This window comes from Diabrotica undecimpunctata, chromosome 9 (genome assembly GCF_040954645.1).
Source record: "Diabrotica undecimpunctata isolate CICGRU chromosome 9, icDiaUnde3, whole genome shotgun sequence".
NCBI classification, from domain to species: domain Eukaryota; kingdom Metazoa; phylum Arthropoda; class Insecta; order Coleoptera; family Chrysomelidae; genus Diabrotica; species Diabrotica undecimpunctata.
This window is the reverse complement of record NC_092811.1, coordinates 124,500,544-124,513,872: the sequence shown is the minus strand read 5'-3', so window position 1 is coordinate 124,513,872 and position 13,329 is coordinate 124,500,544. Positions and strand designations below refer to the sequence as shown.

Here is a 13,329-nt window from a genome sequence, read left to right as displayed (position 1 = left end):
TCTATTTGACATGTCACTAATGTTAGGGAGGTTTGGGTTGGTTTCCTTTATAGACTAGTGCATCCACAACATGTATTTCGTGATTAAAATTATATTACAGTTTAATTTCTGTTTCCAATTTATTTTTCGAACTTGGCCAACCTTCATTATACTATTTTATTATTGACTAAAACTCTTATCAGTTTTGGTTGCTGCCTGTATTTCCATTAATTTCTTTGAAGACACAGCTAATTGTTAAACTTCCATGTATGTGTAACTGTTCATCCCCACTATCAGTATTATCTGGACCTTCTACTGGTGCCTGACTTTAATGTATCTGTGATGAAAAGAAATTTTCCTGGAGTATAGCTAACTTCTAAATCATAAAGCTGTAAGTTTAGCATCATTCTTTGAAAATGTGTTGAAATATCAGCTAATGGTTTCTTAAAAAGACTGACTAATGGTTTATGATCTGTTTCTACTTGTACTTTTCTAACATTTACATATTGTTTAAATCTAGTACATCTGAACTCTTTCTCTATTTGTGCGTAATTTGACTGAGACTGTGACAGACGAGACTTACGAATCATTATCAATCTGTATTGGAATCAAAAGGCCAATATAAAGATAGAAGAGCAAAAGTCCGAAAATATAGATATAAAGAGAGGAGTAAGACGGCTGTGTTCTGTCACCATTACTGTTTAACGTGTACAGTGAAGCCATATTCCAGGAAGCGATAGCGGATCTGGGTGATGGAATCTCTGTAAACGGAAGAATAGTAAATAACATAAGATTCGCTGATGACACCGTTATAATGGCAGACACCCTGGAATCGCTACAAGAATTGGTAAATAGAATTAACGATTATTGCATTAGATACGGACTAAAAATAAATAAGAGAAAAACTAAATTTATGATTGTCTCAAAAACGCAACATGGAAATGAAAGATTAATGATAGAGCAAACCCAAATAGAAAAAGTAGAGACATAAATATCTGATAACCGAATTTGCAGCTGAATTTCTACATCAGTAGATAGTTATAACATGTGACAAATAACTATCAGCTGAAACTTAAGTTTTACAATTTTTGCAAATACAGTAGACTCCCTCTATAACGAGAACTGAAATGACAGACTAATTACCTCGTTATAAGCCGATCTCGTTATATCAGACAATAATAATACTGTGCATACATATGAATCTGTAGTTTTCTAAACCATTAACTTTCTATAGTGAAGCCATTCGGAGCAATATAAGATGCTAATAAATATTGTTTGAATGGCGTTTTTGAAAAAAAGTTATTTACTTTTATTGTCAATGAAATATATTGAAACATAAAAGAGTTGTTTACTTTTATTATCAATGATATACGTTAAAACAAAAAATCTGTACTTATATTTTTTTCCAACTACATAATGTATAAAGCGTATTTTCAAGGATAACATAAACTATTGCTTCTGCAATTTTAAGAACTCTGTCATTTTTAACTGCTTTAAATGGTCCAGTATTATTCTATCATATTTTTTCTAAAGATGTGAAACAGTTGTATTTATTCATTGTAAAGAAGTTTATTGCGGGCTGCAGTTAAGTTTATTGAGGGGCTGTTTGAAAAGGTATTTATTTATGGCCACGACCGGACCAAAAACATAAAAAACACGTTTTTGGATCTTATTTTCTCTTGTTATAACCAAATTTGCCTCACTATAGACGGTTATAGTTCAATAGAAATTTCACGGGACATCTAATGTATCTCGTTATAAGCGAAACCTCGTAATAACCGTGTTCGTTATAGAGGGAGTACACTGTACAAAGTTTTGCATCTAGTGGACTCATATTATTTATTAATAATTTCATGCTCTTCTTTTAGTTTATTTATGTCTTCATATTATTCTCCATCTGTGTTTTTATGTAGTTTCACCGACATAGTTGTGTTCTTGTATGTATTGTAAATTAACCTTGTACTTATATCGTTAGTCAATGCGGCATGCTTGTAGTGCTTCCATGATTTTGTTAAATTCTACCATGTCAAAGGCTTTATGGAAATCTACAAAAGCCAGAACAAGTGGTCTATTGTATTCGATAGTCTTTTCTATTACCGTTTTAATGCTCTATAAGTGATCATTTGTTCCAAATCCTGTACGAAATCCCGCTTGCTCTATTGGCTGGTAGAACGCACGCGCGCATGATTTGCAGCAATGTTACCTCACACTTGAAACATCATCTTTAACTTAACAATATTGCAGTAAGATTGTCGCAAACATGTCTCGTCATATTTGATGCAACAATTTAGAATTAACCAAAAATCAAACTTGTCCCAAGTTTGCATGCCATCTGGGTAGTGTATTGGCGTTTCTATTCATAATATTTTTAACATCACGCAGTTTTCATTAATGGAAAAGTCGTCGCAAGAACAAGGAGACAATTAAAACGTATTACTCAATAGAATTAAAACATATATTTTATTTAATATTAAGTGAAACATCTCAGATCACAAAAATCTAATTTAACTCGGTGGACCGCACCACTTTACAATAAAAGAAATCGCGCTGGCAACGTTGGAATCAGGCGCCATCTTTGCTCCCATGTTTAATTTATTCCAAGCGTCTTTATTTGCTTGAAGATTGGTTTTAGCAAAAGTAATTGCCTGTTTTCTAACGGGATAACCGGTGATTAGACAAGGCGTCTCTCCTGGTTGAAGAGAAGATTCGTATAGGTCTCTGTCGTCAACAGGTAGAGTCTAGAAAAGAATAATAGTTACGTTAGTAGTGACATACAATTAGAAATCTTAATGATTTAGTCGATCAAAAATAAATTCTGCTTCAATTGTTTATTCTTCTGCCAAGAAGTCTGTATTCAAACAACTGCTAGTTCTTATTGCATGTAAAACCTACCAATCTGGTAATACACCTGAGTTAGGCAACTTAACACACCCTGATGATATCGATCATGGTATCACGGTTATTTCCGACCTGATAAATCAAGCAATTGATCTGTCAATCCCTAACAGGGTCATTAAACCTAGAAAACCACCTCTACCACAATTTATCATCGGTAAAATCAAACAAAAGAGACGACTTCTCCGTCAGTTTCAACGTACCCGCAACCCCCTGGTCAAAACAGAGTATAATCGTCTATCTGCGGTAATCAAACTGCAGATTAACAATCTGCAGGCCAGTCAATGGATTGCAGCTACCTTCAGTCTTGATTATCGTAAGGGCGGTAAATTCTGGCACAAACTCAAACGCCTAACCAAACAGAAAACCAACAATCCTTCTCACCTCGTGGTGAACAACCAAATCATAAACACAAGGCCGACGCTTTCAAAACCCACCTACAAAATACCCTAATCTCCCCAAATGATCCTAGATTTGATCTCGCCTTCCGTGCGGTGAACGAGAGAGACATAACACGACTGCTCGGCGCCCCCTTCGATCCACAGTCACCCCATGATTATCCTATCATGTCGCCTGTGGATCAACAAACCTTTACAAAATTTTGCCAAATCGGCAAATCGAACACACCGGGACCTGATAAAATTGCCAGGAACTGCGTGAAACACCTCCCGCCGAGCGTCACCCTTTACTTGACGAACATAATCAATGCCACTCTTAAACTCTGCTACTTCCCATCCCCATGGAAAGTAGCCAATACAATTATGCTCTTAAAGAAGGGCAAACCACGTACCGATCTAAACTCTTACAGGCCGATATTTCTCCTTAATGTCTTGGCTAAGGTCTTCGAGAGGATCGTCAAGGAAAGACTCGTAGACTTTACCACAGAACACAACGTCATCCCACCATTCCAATTCGGCTTTAGAGAAGCGTACTCTACAAAAACGGCATTGACAGAATCCGCCACACACATCACACAAAGTCTGAACGATGGAAAAGTTTCACTAGGCATTTTCCTCGATGTTCAAAAAGCCTTCGACCAAGTTTCACATGTGGGACTGGTCAAGAAACTATTGAACATCGGCCTACTACTCTCATTCGTCAGACTTATCCATTCATATGTCTCTCATCGTCGAATTACGGTTAAGGAGCGGGGTCATTTCTCTGAATCTTTTACTCCCACAGCGGGAGTACCTCAGGATTCCGTGTTGGCACCAATACTATACATCATATACAACAGCGACTTCCCTAATCCCCGATACACAAGAACAACCACTTTGCTCTACGCAGACGACACAGCTCTTGTAACAACAGCACAGAGCGTTGATGCTACACTTGGGTTTGCTCAAAATCACCTTGACCTGGTCGACAGGTGGTGTCGAAGATGGAGAGTAACACCCAACCCAGACAAAACACAAATGATTCTCTTCAGACATCCGAAGCACAGCCGATCTATCACACCCATAATCTCCGCAAGGTACAACTTAAGACTTTGGGGGGACCGACTATAGCTCCGCAACCAGATCGAATACCTCGGTGTGGTGTTTACCCAAACATTGAACTGGACAGTCGATCTGGACAAAGCCTGTAACAAAGCCTGTTTGCTCTACGCAGGAGAATCCTGCGTAGAGCAAACTACAAGCGACGTGACTACCTATCCGCCCTAATACATCACCTGTCGAATATCCAGCCCATCAATGAGAGGCTCTCCTCTCTGAGCAGGAGTTACACTATCAGCACCATCCGGGGCCAAAACCTCAGAGCCCAAAGCATCCTGAAAACTACCTGCTCATCCATCGGCAATGTATTCAAAAGAAAACCTAAAACCAAACTCCCTTTCCTACCCACTATTTTACTGGCACTCGCCAGCAACGAACTCCCTGATGAATACATCGATATACAGAAGGCAACTCCTCTCTACTACCGCCGTCGCCACTAACACTAAATGCTCACTTCGAGCTTGCTCTAGACAGGGGGGATCGGTTTTCTGTAGTTTCCCGATCCCATTGCACAACGATACCTGTCTATTTGTTGAGGTACCAGCCACAGCTGCCCTCTCGCGCTGCGTTCACATAGATATCAATTTAACAATAATAAATACATAAATTCATAATATACTAATTTATTTTGTTTTTAAATCAATAAAATTCTGAAAAGAACCGTTTCAACATTGCCCTTCACCTCTGATTGTCCAGACGCTCCTCCGACGACCAGGTTACCACAACCAAACACCAGGGATCCACGAACACCAAAACCAGCGCCAAAACCAAACAAAAACAAACCACGTCCTTAAGAGGCAAAAGCCTAAAGCAGGACATCAAAAATATCCAAAAGATGAAGACACCCGACAATACGACAATCCGGAACAATGAGACGTATGTAGAACAATCTCTGTAGAAAACTTATATGTAGTGGATGAAAAGCTTTCATTATTAAGAGACATGTTTTACAGATATAACAGGTGACAAACAATAGCAAAAAAAATCAACTTTATCATTCTCTTTCTTTAAAAGAATTTTCCATTATAAAAACAGTATCTCGAATATTCTTCCTGATGATTATAAGTAGTCCTCTCGGTAGATCATACAAATTACCAAAAACAATATAAGTTTAACCAAGAATACCACACTCACCTTGGTGAGTGGGGTATTTTTTGGTTTAACCAACTTCGCAAGATGAAACTCCCGGCGATTTCATTCATTCACCAAAGTTTTCTCGAGTCAAGGAGACATACAATAATTATAAGCAGGCTAAAGTCTCTCTTATGCGATTTAGCATGCATTTGAAGCAAGCAGCAGTAGTAAGTCACGCGCTGAGCAGTCTTCAACTGGCTTTATACAAGCGTTGTCTGACGCAAAGACTCCCATGCCTTTGCTACATTGGCGGTATAGGTTATTCCACGAATATACGACTGTTTGGGATTATTGCGACAACGAATATTTTACTGTGCAAGTAGAAGTATGAAAGTAAATTGGTCTAATTATTATTCGAATAAAAATAATCTACTGTTAGTATGACATATAAACTAAAATTATTTCAGTTAATAGATGTTCAGATAGACACAAAATTTATTGTGAAATTTAATCCGAAAATATGTTACAAAAATTTTTACGCAAACGCTCCTACGAATAAATACAATGACGTCTATGAAGCCAAATATGTTCATCAGACATTTGGGTTGATTTTCGGTGAAATGTAAACACCAAAGAGGCGTGCCGGGTTTCTTTGATATTATACTCTTTTATTACTTTATTAGGTACTACAACTGTAATAAAAAGAAATATAATATTATATACTATTTTATATATCATCATTAGACATCATTAGTCTTTTTTTTTACATTACGTGATTCTCCTGGTGTAGTAAGAGCTGCCCCTGTCTTGTATTCACTCTTTATTCTTGTCACTGTGCGAAGACTGATTTTCAAAGCGTCCGCTACTCGTTCATGTACCGATGATAACGAAAGCAAAGGTCCGTTGTTTTCTTTTTCTTTTTTAAAATACTCCAATAAATGAATGCATTTCTCCTGTTATCGTTTTTCCCGGCATTTTTTTTATTAAATAGAAAAATTAGTTATTCACAACAAAAAATAATAAGTAAAACTGTTCGGAACAAATTCCAACAATGACTGACTAAAATCGACTAAAACAACATAAAATATCAATGGTAATTGCTACAATTATAAACCTATTAGCCAGCTCATTCAAGAACAATGCCACAAGTTATTATTGCAATGGGTATCGGAAGAGAGAGAGTTAATTTATAATAAACTGAAATTTTTAAGGTGTCGAGAGTATTATTTTATGTAATGGAATTCCACACAGTAAGAGCTCAAACTAGTAATTAATTAAAAACTGTTTACTTATAAAAACTATTTCATCAGCTACTTCAAACCTGCACAGATCAGGGTAACATGTTATAATAAAAAAAAACACGTCACTGCCAGCTATCTGTATTCGTAAAGAGGCCGAACTTATCACCGACACCGTATCGGCCAAACGCATCGGTGTTATTGCTATAATACTGGGAGACGGGAGACGTGAGTGGTCTCTTCATTCCCTTCTCATCGCACTTTACCATGACGAACGTGACTCGCACAATTGAATTACGCATCTGTGTATCAGAGAGAGACGAATATTAAAAATTCCGTAGTAACTTATTTCAGGCACACACCAAGAAGGATGAAAACGAGTATATACTATTTTTAATATAAATGAAAAGAAATTGGCAGAAATGGCATGTAAATACTTTTTTCATCTTATTCAAGTCCTAAAATTGACATTCTCTGCACAATTCAGCTTGTTCGTGTGATTTTTACAGCTTCAGTGTCCTTCAGTGGAATTTCTGAAAGAACAGTCCGCATATTTCTTACCTGCTCAATTTTCTGATCCATGCTGATAGCAAGCACCCACTCCTTGATGTTGTCGTGCTCTTTTGGATCTTCAATGAGATATAGTTGGTGCGGCAAAGGTATATTCGAAGGAAAATCGGTCTGGACCAAGTCGGAATGATCTACCAGTTGGCCTTCGTCTTCTTCGATCGCTTCGCATAGATCCAAGTAGTGATTGAGAAATACGAAAGCTTCCGATAATCTTCCTTCTTCTTTTAGATCTTTTCCTGTTAAAAGTGTTTCATTAAATTATGAAAAATCAAAATTGTGAAGATTTATTTTATTTTTATTTATGTCATGGCAAAGTTTTTACGTTTGCATTAGTTTAACATTTCGCTAGAAAAAACGCTATATCACAAATTAAAATTTCTTTTTTAAAATACTTCATAAAAATTGTCAATACTGTTATAGGATCTCTGTTTAGAACAAGCCAGCAATTTAATTGAACCCAGCCTGAGAGACTTGTCCACCTCTTGAACTAACGTTCTTCTTTTTCTTCCTATTTGTAAGCAAACATGAAACGACGTTCGGGTGTAACAATTCATTGGCGCAAGGTGTATTAATTCGTGTATAAACAGAACCATCAGGCCATCAGAAACTTCAGACCAAATACGTTTCTATTTATCTAAACGTTTCTAAAAACATTCCTTAAACACATCAACAATATCCTCTTTTAAATACAGTTTGTCATGGGACTCGAGAAGAATCAACAACTCTACTTTCTAGAAAAAGGCCGAGTGATCGACCTGAAATCGACTGACTCGGATTCTTGCGCACACTCTGTCAAGCAGCGGCGATGTTTTCGACAGATCTTGCGTTTCGTCGACGTACAAGTTTTGGCGGATTGTTAGTGAACCAGTGTAAACTTAAATTTATCCATCACACTGCGAATATCCCTCTCGGAAGGACTATTATGGTGACCGTATAATGGGCAATGCGCACAGAAAGTTGCCGGAACATAACACTCATTTTAATAAAAAAAATTATCATTTGTACTTATTGTTGGACACTATATCTATCCAAGGTGATTTGGCAAGATATACTGAATAAATGGAAGAAAATTTGGCAGATGTAGTTTCAACAACATGACTACTACTAACTGTCAAAGTTTGGAAGTCCCTATTAAAAGACATTTTAGTAAAAAATCTGCGACTTTCATTTGATACACTATGATACAATTTAAATAACGATTATATTTTTATAAAAACATAACATACCTGCTTCATAAAAAGCTTTGTCTGCTGGTATGAAATCCGTATACCGTAGTATAGCTGTACTGATTTTAACTGCAATAACTTTCAAAGACTGCACTTGTCTACAAGCCGACCTCAGAGCGTAATAGTGAGACACTAATAGCAAATTTCTGAAGTGTACCTTCGTTTCAGGATTCACGTTTATTGCCACTTCAAGATTTTCATTCTATAAATAAAGAAAGGTTTGTAGATAAGACATGGATAAACAATTATTTTAAATGCAATTCTCAAACACCCATGAAATAATATTTGGAGTTGACTTTAATAACCGAGTAGGAAAACAAATAAACAGTTAGAGTAGTGAACACAGTAGTGAAATATATGAGGGAAACGTATACCAGCGGACCGTGTTTTCGGGCAAATAGAAAAAGTGACACGAAGTACTCCAAGAAGGGAGACGTTAAACAACTTGTTAGGGACCGGATTGTTTACAATTTAAAAACTGCGTTAACCAAACGAAATATTATTAAGATATCACAAAACAACAACGATCATCATGATCATCATTGGTGCTACAGCCCTATAAAAGCGTCTCGACCTTCCCAAGTCTATTACGCCAGTCAGTTCTGTCCATTGCCAACTGTTGCCAGTTTGCTGCGCCTATTTGTTTACCATCCTCATCTACACAATCCCTCCATCTGAGTTTTGGCCTACCCCTACTTCTACTTCCCACAAGTTGTGACATAAGAATTCTTCTAGGAGGGTTGTTCTGCTGTGATCTTGCCAGATGTCCTGCCCATCTTAGTCTTCCTATTTTTATAAAGGATACGACGTCTTTAACATCAAATATATGTTTATATCTGTGATATATCTCGTAGTTGTACCTCCTTCTCCAAACACCATTTTCACAGATACCACCGAATGTTCTTCTCAGGATCCTTCGTTCAAATATAAGCAGGAGATTTTCATCTACCTTGGAAATGGTCCATGTCTCCGACCCATATATCAACACTGGTTGTATAAGGGTTTTGTATATGGTTATTTTTGTTTTTTGGCTTAAGTTTCTGCTTCACATATGTCTACTCAGTCCAAAATAGCATTTGTTTGCTAGGATTATTCTTCGCTTGATTTCTTCCGTCATGACGTTCTCCTTGGTGATCAGGGAGCCTAAGTATGTGAATTTGTCCACCACTTCAAAGGTAGAGTTATCAACCATGAATTGGTAGCCGATGTTTCTGGCTCTATTGTTAGATGCCAATGATGCCATTATCTTAGTTTTCACCTCATTTACTTGCAGGCCCATATTTTTGAGGCGTTTGACAAGGTGGTATACATTTCTTCTAGCTTGCGTGTTGTGCGGGCAACTAGGTCAACATCATCTGCATATGCCAAAATTTGGGATGATTTATTAAAAATGTTTCCTCTGTTGTCTATTTGGGCATCCCTGACCGCCTTTTCCAGAGCTATGAAAAGGAGACACGCCAGCGCTTCTCCCTGTCGCAGCCCGCAAACAACAACGATATTTTGCTTAAAACCGAGCTGTTATACAAAAATGACAATCCATCCAAATAATTCCAAACGTTATTAAAACGTGGAACGATGCTTTTGACTTTACGCTTACCTTCTGTAGAACTTCAAAACGAAATTAAACCAAAAAGACCACAGAGCTTCTAGAAACTACTAGTGGAATTGTCAGGGGCGAAGATAGGTCAACGATCCTGAGCCACAGTATATTGCTTAAAAAGAATCAGTAGGTTCACTCTGCCGCCAGTCCTTTGTTCTTCATGTTCTATTTTTTTCACGCGCATTACTTCCACGCGCAGATAAATTCCAGTTTTTGATACACTGCTCAATATAATTTTTAATACACTGCTCGAAAATTAATAGGAAAAAAGTGACTTGTGGTGACCTAAAATTTAATTAGATTTTCGGAATAATGAATACTTTGATAAATTTAGCGTTTTCGACAATTATCAATAGTTTCCCAAAATAATTATTACTGTTTGTCCTTCAAAATGTATTATGTTGAATCCATCAGTTCTGATTAATCGAATATTAAATTTTTTGTATTCATTAGAAAATCACACTGTATTCACTTACTGGTGAGAAATCTCATAAAACGAAGAGCTAATGAGGAAACTAATTTCTATAGATCAAAAAATAATAATAAATTCGAATTATAAATTATATTTCGAGGATTTGAATTTTACAATACCAGTTATAATAAAAATAGGATTATAAAAACACAAGTAGCGAACTATGAATACAAGTTAGAATAGAATATATATTTTCACAATCAGAACTTATTAGTAACAAAATAATGAAATGAAAAAAGTCATATAGCCTAAAGATCCCACTGTAGGAACACTACGTTCATAACGTAGTTAGTCAAACTTATATTTTTACGTACATTTAAAATTGGGAGAATCTATCTATATAAAAGGCTAGGATGACAAGTCACACTGTTTATTCAGTAAGGTAACTACGCCACCTAGGAAAGAAATCTGAACTACCAACATCTATCAAAATTAAATGTAATTAAGTAAAAGCTGTAAAAACGCTGTTGAGACAGAAAAAATACACATTTCGGCATTGGAGCGTGTGATACGTTAACTGAAAGGGCACTACACAGTATCTTCAATATTAATGAACGTATCGCGACATACGAGATATGATAGGGTACTATGCCCAAAAAAAGATTTACCGTAAGACAAATTTTGATTTTTTGACTTAAAGAAGGCCTCAGGTTCAGTACAAAATAAACAACTGATTGAATCTTAACATGCAACATGGCAAATGAAAGGGGAGGATATAGCGAATATATTCAGATAGAAAAAATAAACAAGGCGACTACTAAAAGGGCACTACGCAGTATCTTCAATATTAATAAACGTATAACAACATAAGAGATATGATAGGGTACTATGAATAAAAATAGATTTACCATAAGACTAATTTTGATTTTTTGACTTAAAGAAGGCCTAGGGTTCAGTACAAAATAAGAAACTGATTAAATCCTAACATGCGACATGGCAAATATAAGGGGAGGATATAACGAATATATTCAGATAGAAAAAATAAACAAGGCGACGACTAAAAGGGCACTATGCAGTATCTTCAATATTAATGAACGTATAGCGACATACAAGATATGATAGGGCACTATGATATATAAAAATAGATTTTCTTTAAGACAAATTTTGCTTTATTGACGAAGAAGAAGGCCTCAGGCTGAGTACAAAATTAATTGATCGAATGCTAACATGCAATATAAATCTTCTCAGCTATTTAATATTCTGTTTTAAAAGGTTCAAGAAAATTATGTTTTTTACATAGCTTAAGTTTTTAAAGTTTAAAATTTAATTTTTGTTTTTAAGAATAAAGCATGAAAAATAAAACCAAAGCTGGATTTTACGAGGCCTGTTATATAGTTTCTGCAAATAAAGTAATACTCAAATTCTTGCAGAAAATAAAATAGTAGAACATATGTTACACCCAGCTAAGATACCTACTCACAGACAGGAACAGTAACAGTCGAATCTTAATTTTGAAAGACAAAATCAGATTCCACTTTCAGACAACGATGAGGTCAATTATATTAAATAGAGAATTTAGTTCTTACCGATTTTCATCCTTGGGAAACCTGAAGAAACTCAAGTTTAAGTTGTTATGGTCCCTGGAGTTTTTTCTACATACACAGCAATATTAAACTCTTGCTTTGGCTGAATTCATCATAATCCGTCGTTTAAAATAATAAAACCACTTAGAAAACTGGAGAAATATCACATTAATATGTATTAAAAACGAAATAAACTTATAGAACCAACTATATACCAACAAATAAATAAAATTTATATATAACTTACTGAAATAACTGTAGTTTCAATCAATGGATAGATACTTATGATTAATTATTTGAGAATAGATTAAGTCAATCAGGCAATATGATTTTTCAAACTAGAAGTGTGTATAGTGGTTATGTGAAGAATTTTACCATTTATGAAATTTATTTTCCTCTTTTTGAAGAACTTCTATAATAATTATTATTTTATTATAAATTTGGAATATTGGTGAGCAAACTCTGGTGAGCAAAATGACAATCAAGCTAACCTTGGTGAAACTAAGGATGATGACGTTATCGAAATAGCTGATTGCTACGATTGCAATGATGATGACCATGGGGACCTTTATGACATGCAAAATGCCATTATTGTTGAATTCATTTTTAAACATTATTTTATATTTAAAAACAAAATACTATTTTTATAAAGCTACTTGAGTTTTTTTTTAAAGGTTAAAATACGTTTATTGACGTTTCAATTTCCACTTCGGAAATCGTTCTCAAAATACAAACATAAATACAAACATTAGTAAATTAAACAAATTTTGTTTTTTTTTGTTACTTAGTGAAAAATTCTTCTAATAAAATTTGTTTAATTTACTAATGTTTGTATTTTGAGAACGATTTCCGAAGTGGAAATTGAAACGTCAATAAACGTATTTTAACCTTTAAAAAAAAAAGAGTTTTTTTACATCGTTACTTTACAAAAGTCAGTCATACTAATTTGTGTAGACAATCAAAATGCGTTCTGTCCCAGGATGACAATCTAAATGCAGTTTGTGCTACAGTTTTTTCAAGTTTTTTTTGATATTATCAATACTAGATTTTTAGTACATAGGTATAATATTTAAATGATTTTTCATCTACATTTTAGATATATCAGTTTTTCGTTTAATTTCTTGCCAAACGCATAGCAGTTTTTCTCTATTTGCCAAAATTTCAAAAAATGGACAAAATGCATTTAAAAAATCTGCTCCTCACACACATATATATATATATATATATATATATATATATATATATATATATATATA

At 35.1% G+C, this 13,329-nt stretch overlaps 1 protein-coding gene across 2 annotated transcripts in view; it reads right to left on the bottom strand.

Annotated features, from left to right (window-relative positions):
• Nucleotides 1–2,430: 2,430 nt before the first annotated feature.
• Oseg2 (intraflagellar transport protein Oseg2) overlaps nt 2,431–13,329 on the bottom strand; it is a 59,828-nt gene continuing 48,929 nt past the window's right edge. Inside the window, exons 20-22 of one of the 2 annotated variants that reach the window (XM_072545189.1) lie at nt 8,479–8,680; nt 7,244–7,488; nt 2,431–2,717 (exon numbers count right to left, since the gene is read on the bottom strand). In XM_072545189.1, coding sequence (XP_072401290.1) covers nt 2,484–2,717; nt 7,244–7,488; nt 8,479–8,680 — 681 coding nt within the window. In that variant the 3' untranslated portion in view covers nt 2,431–2,483. Of the gene's footprint in view, nt 2,718–7,243; nt 7,489–8,478; nt 8,681–12,076; nt 12,226–13,329 lie in introns of those variants that run through there. The other variant, XR_011952039.1, reaches the window with a different exon arrangement.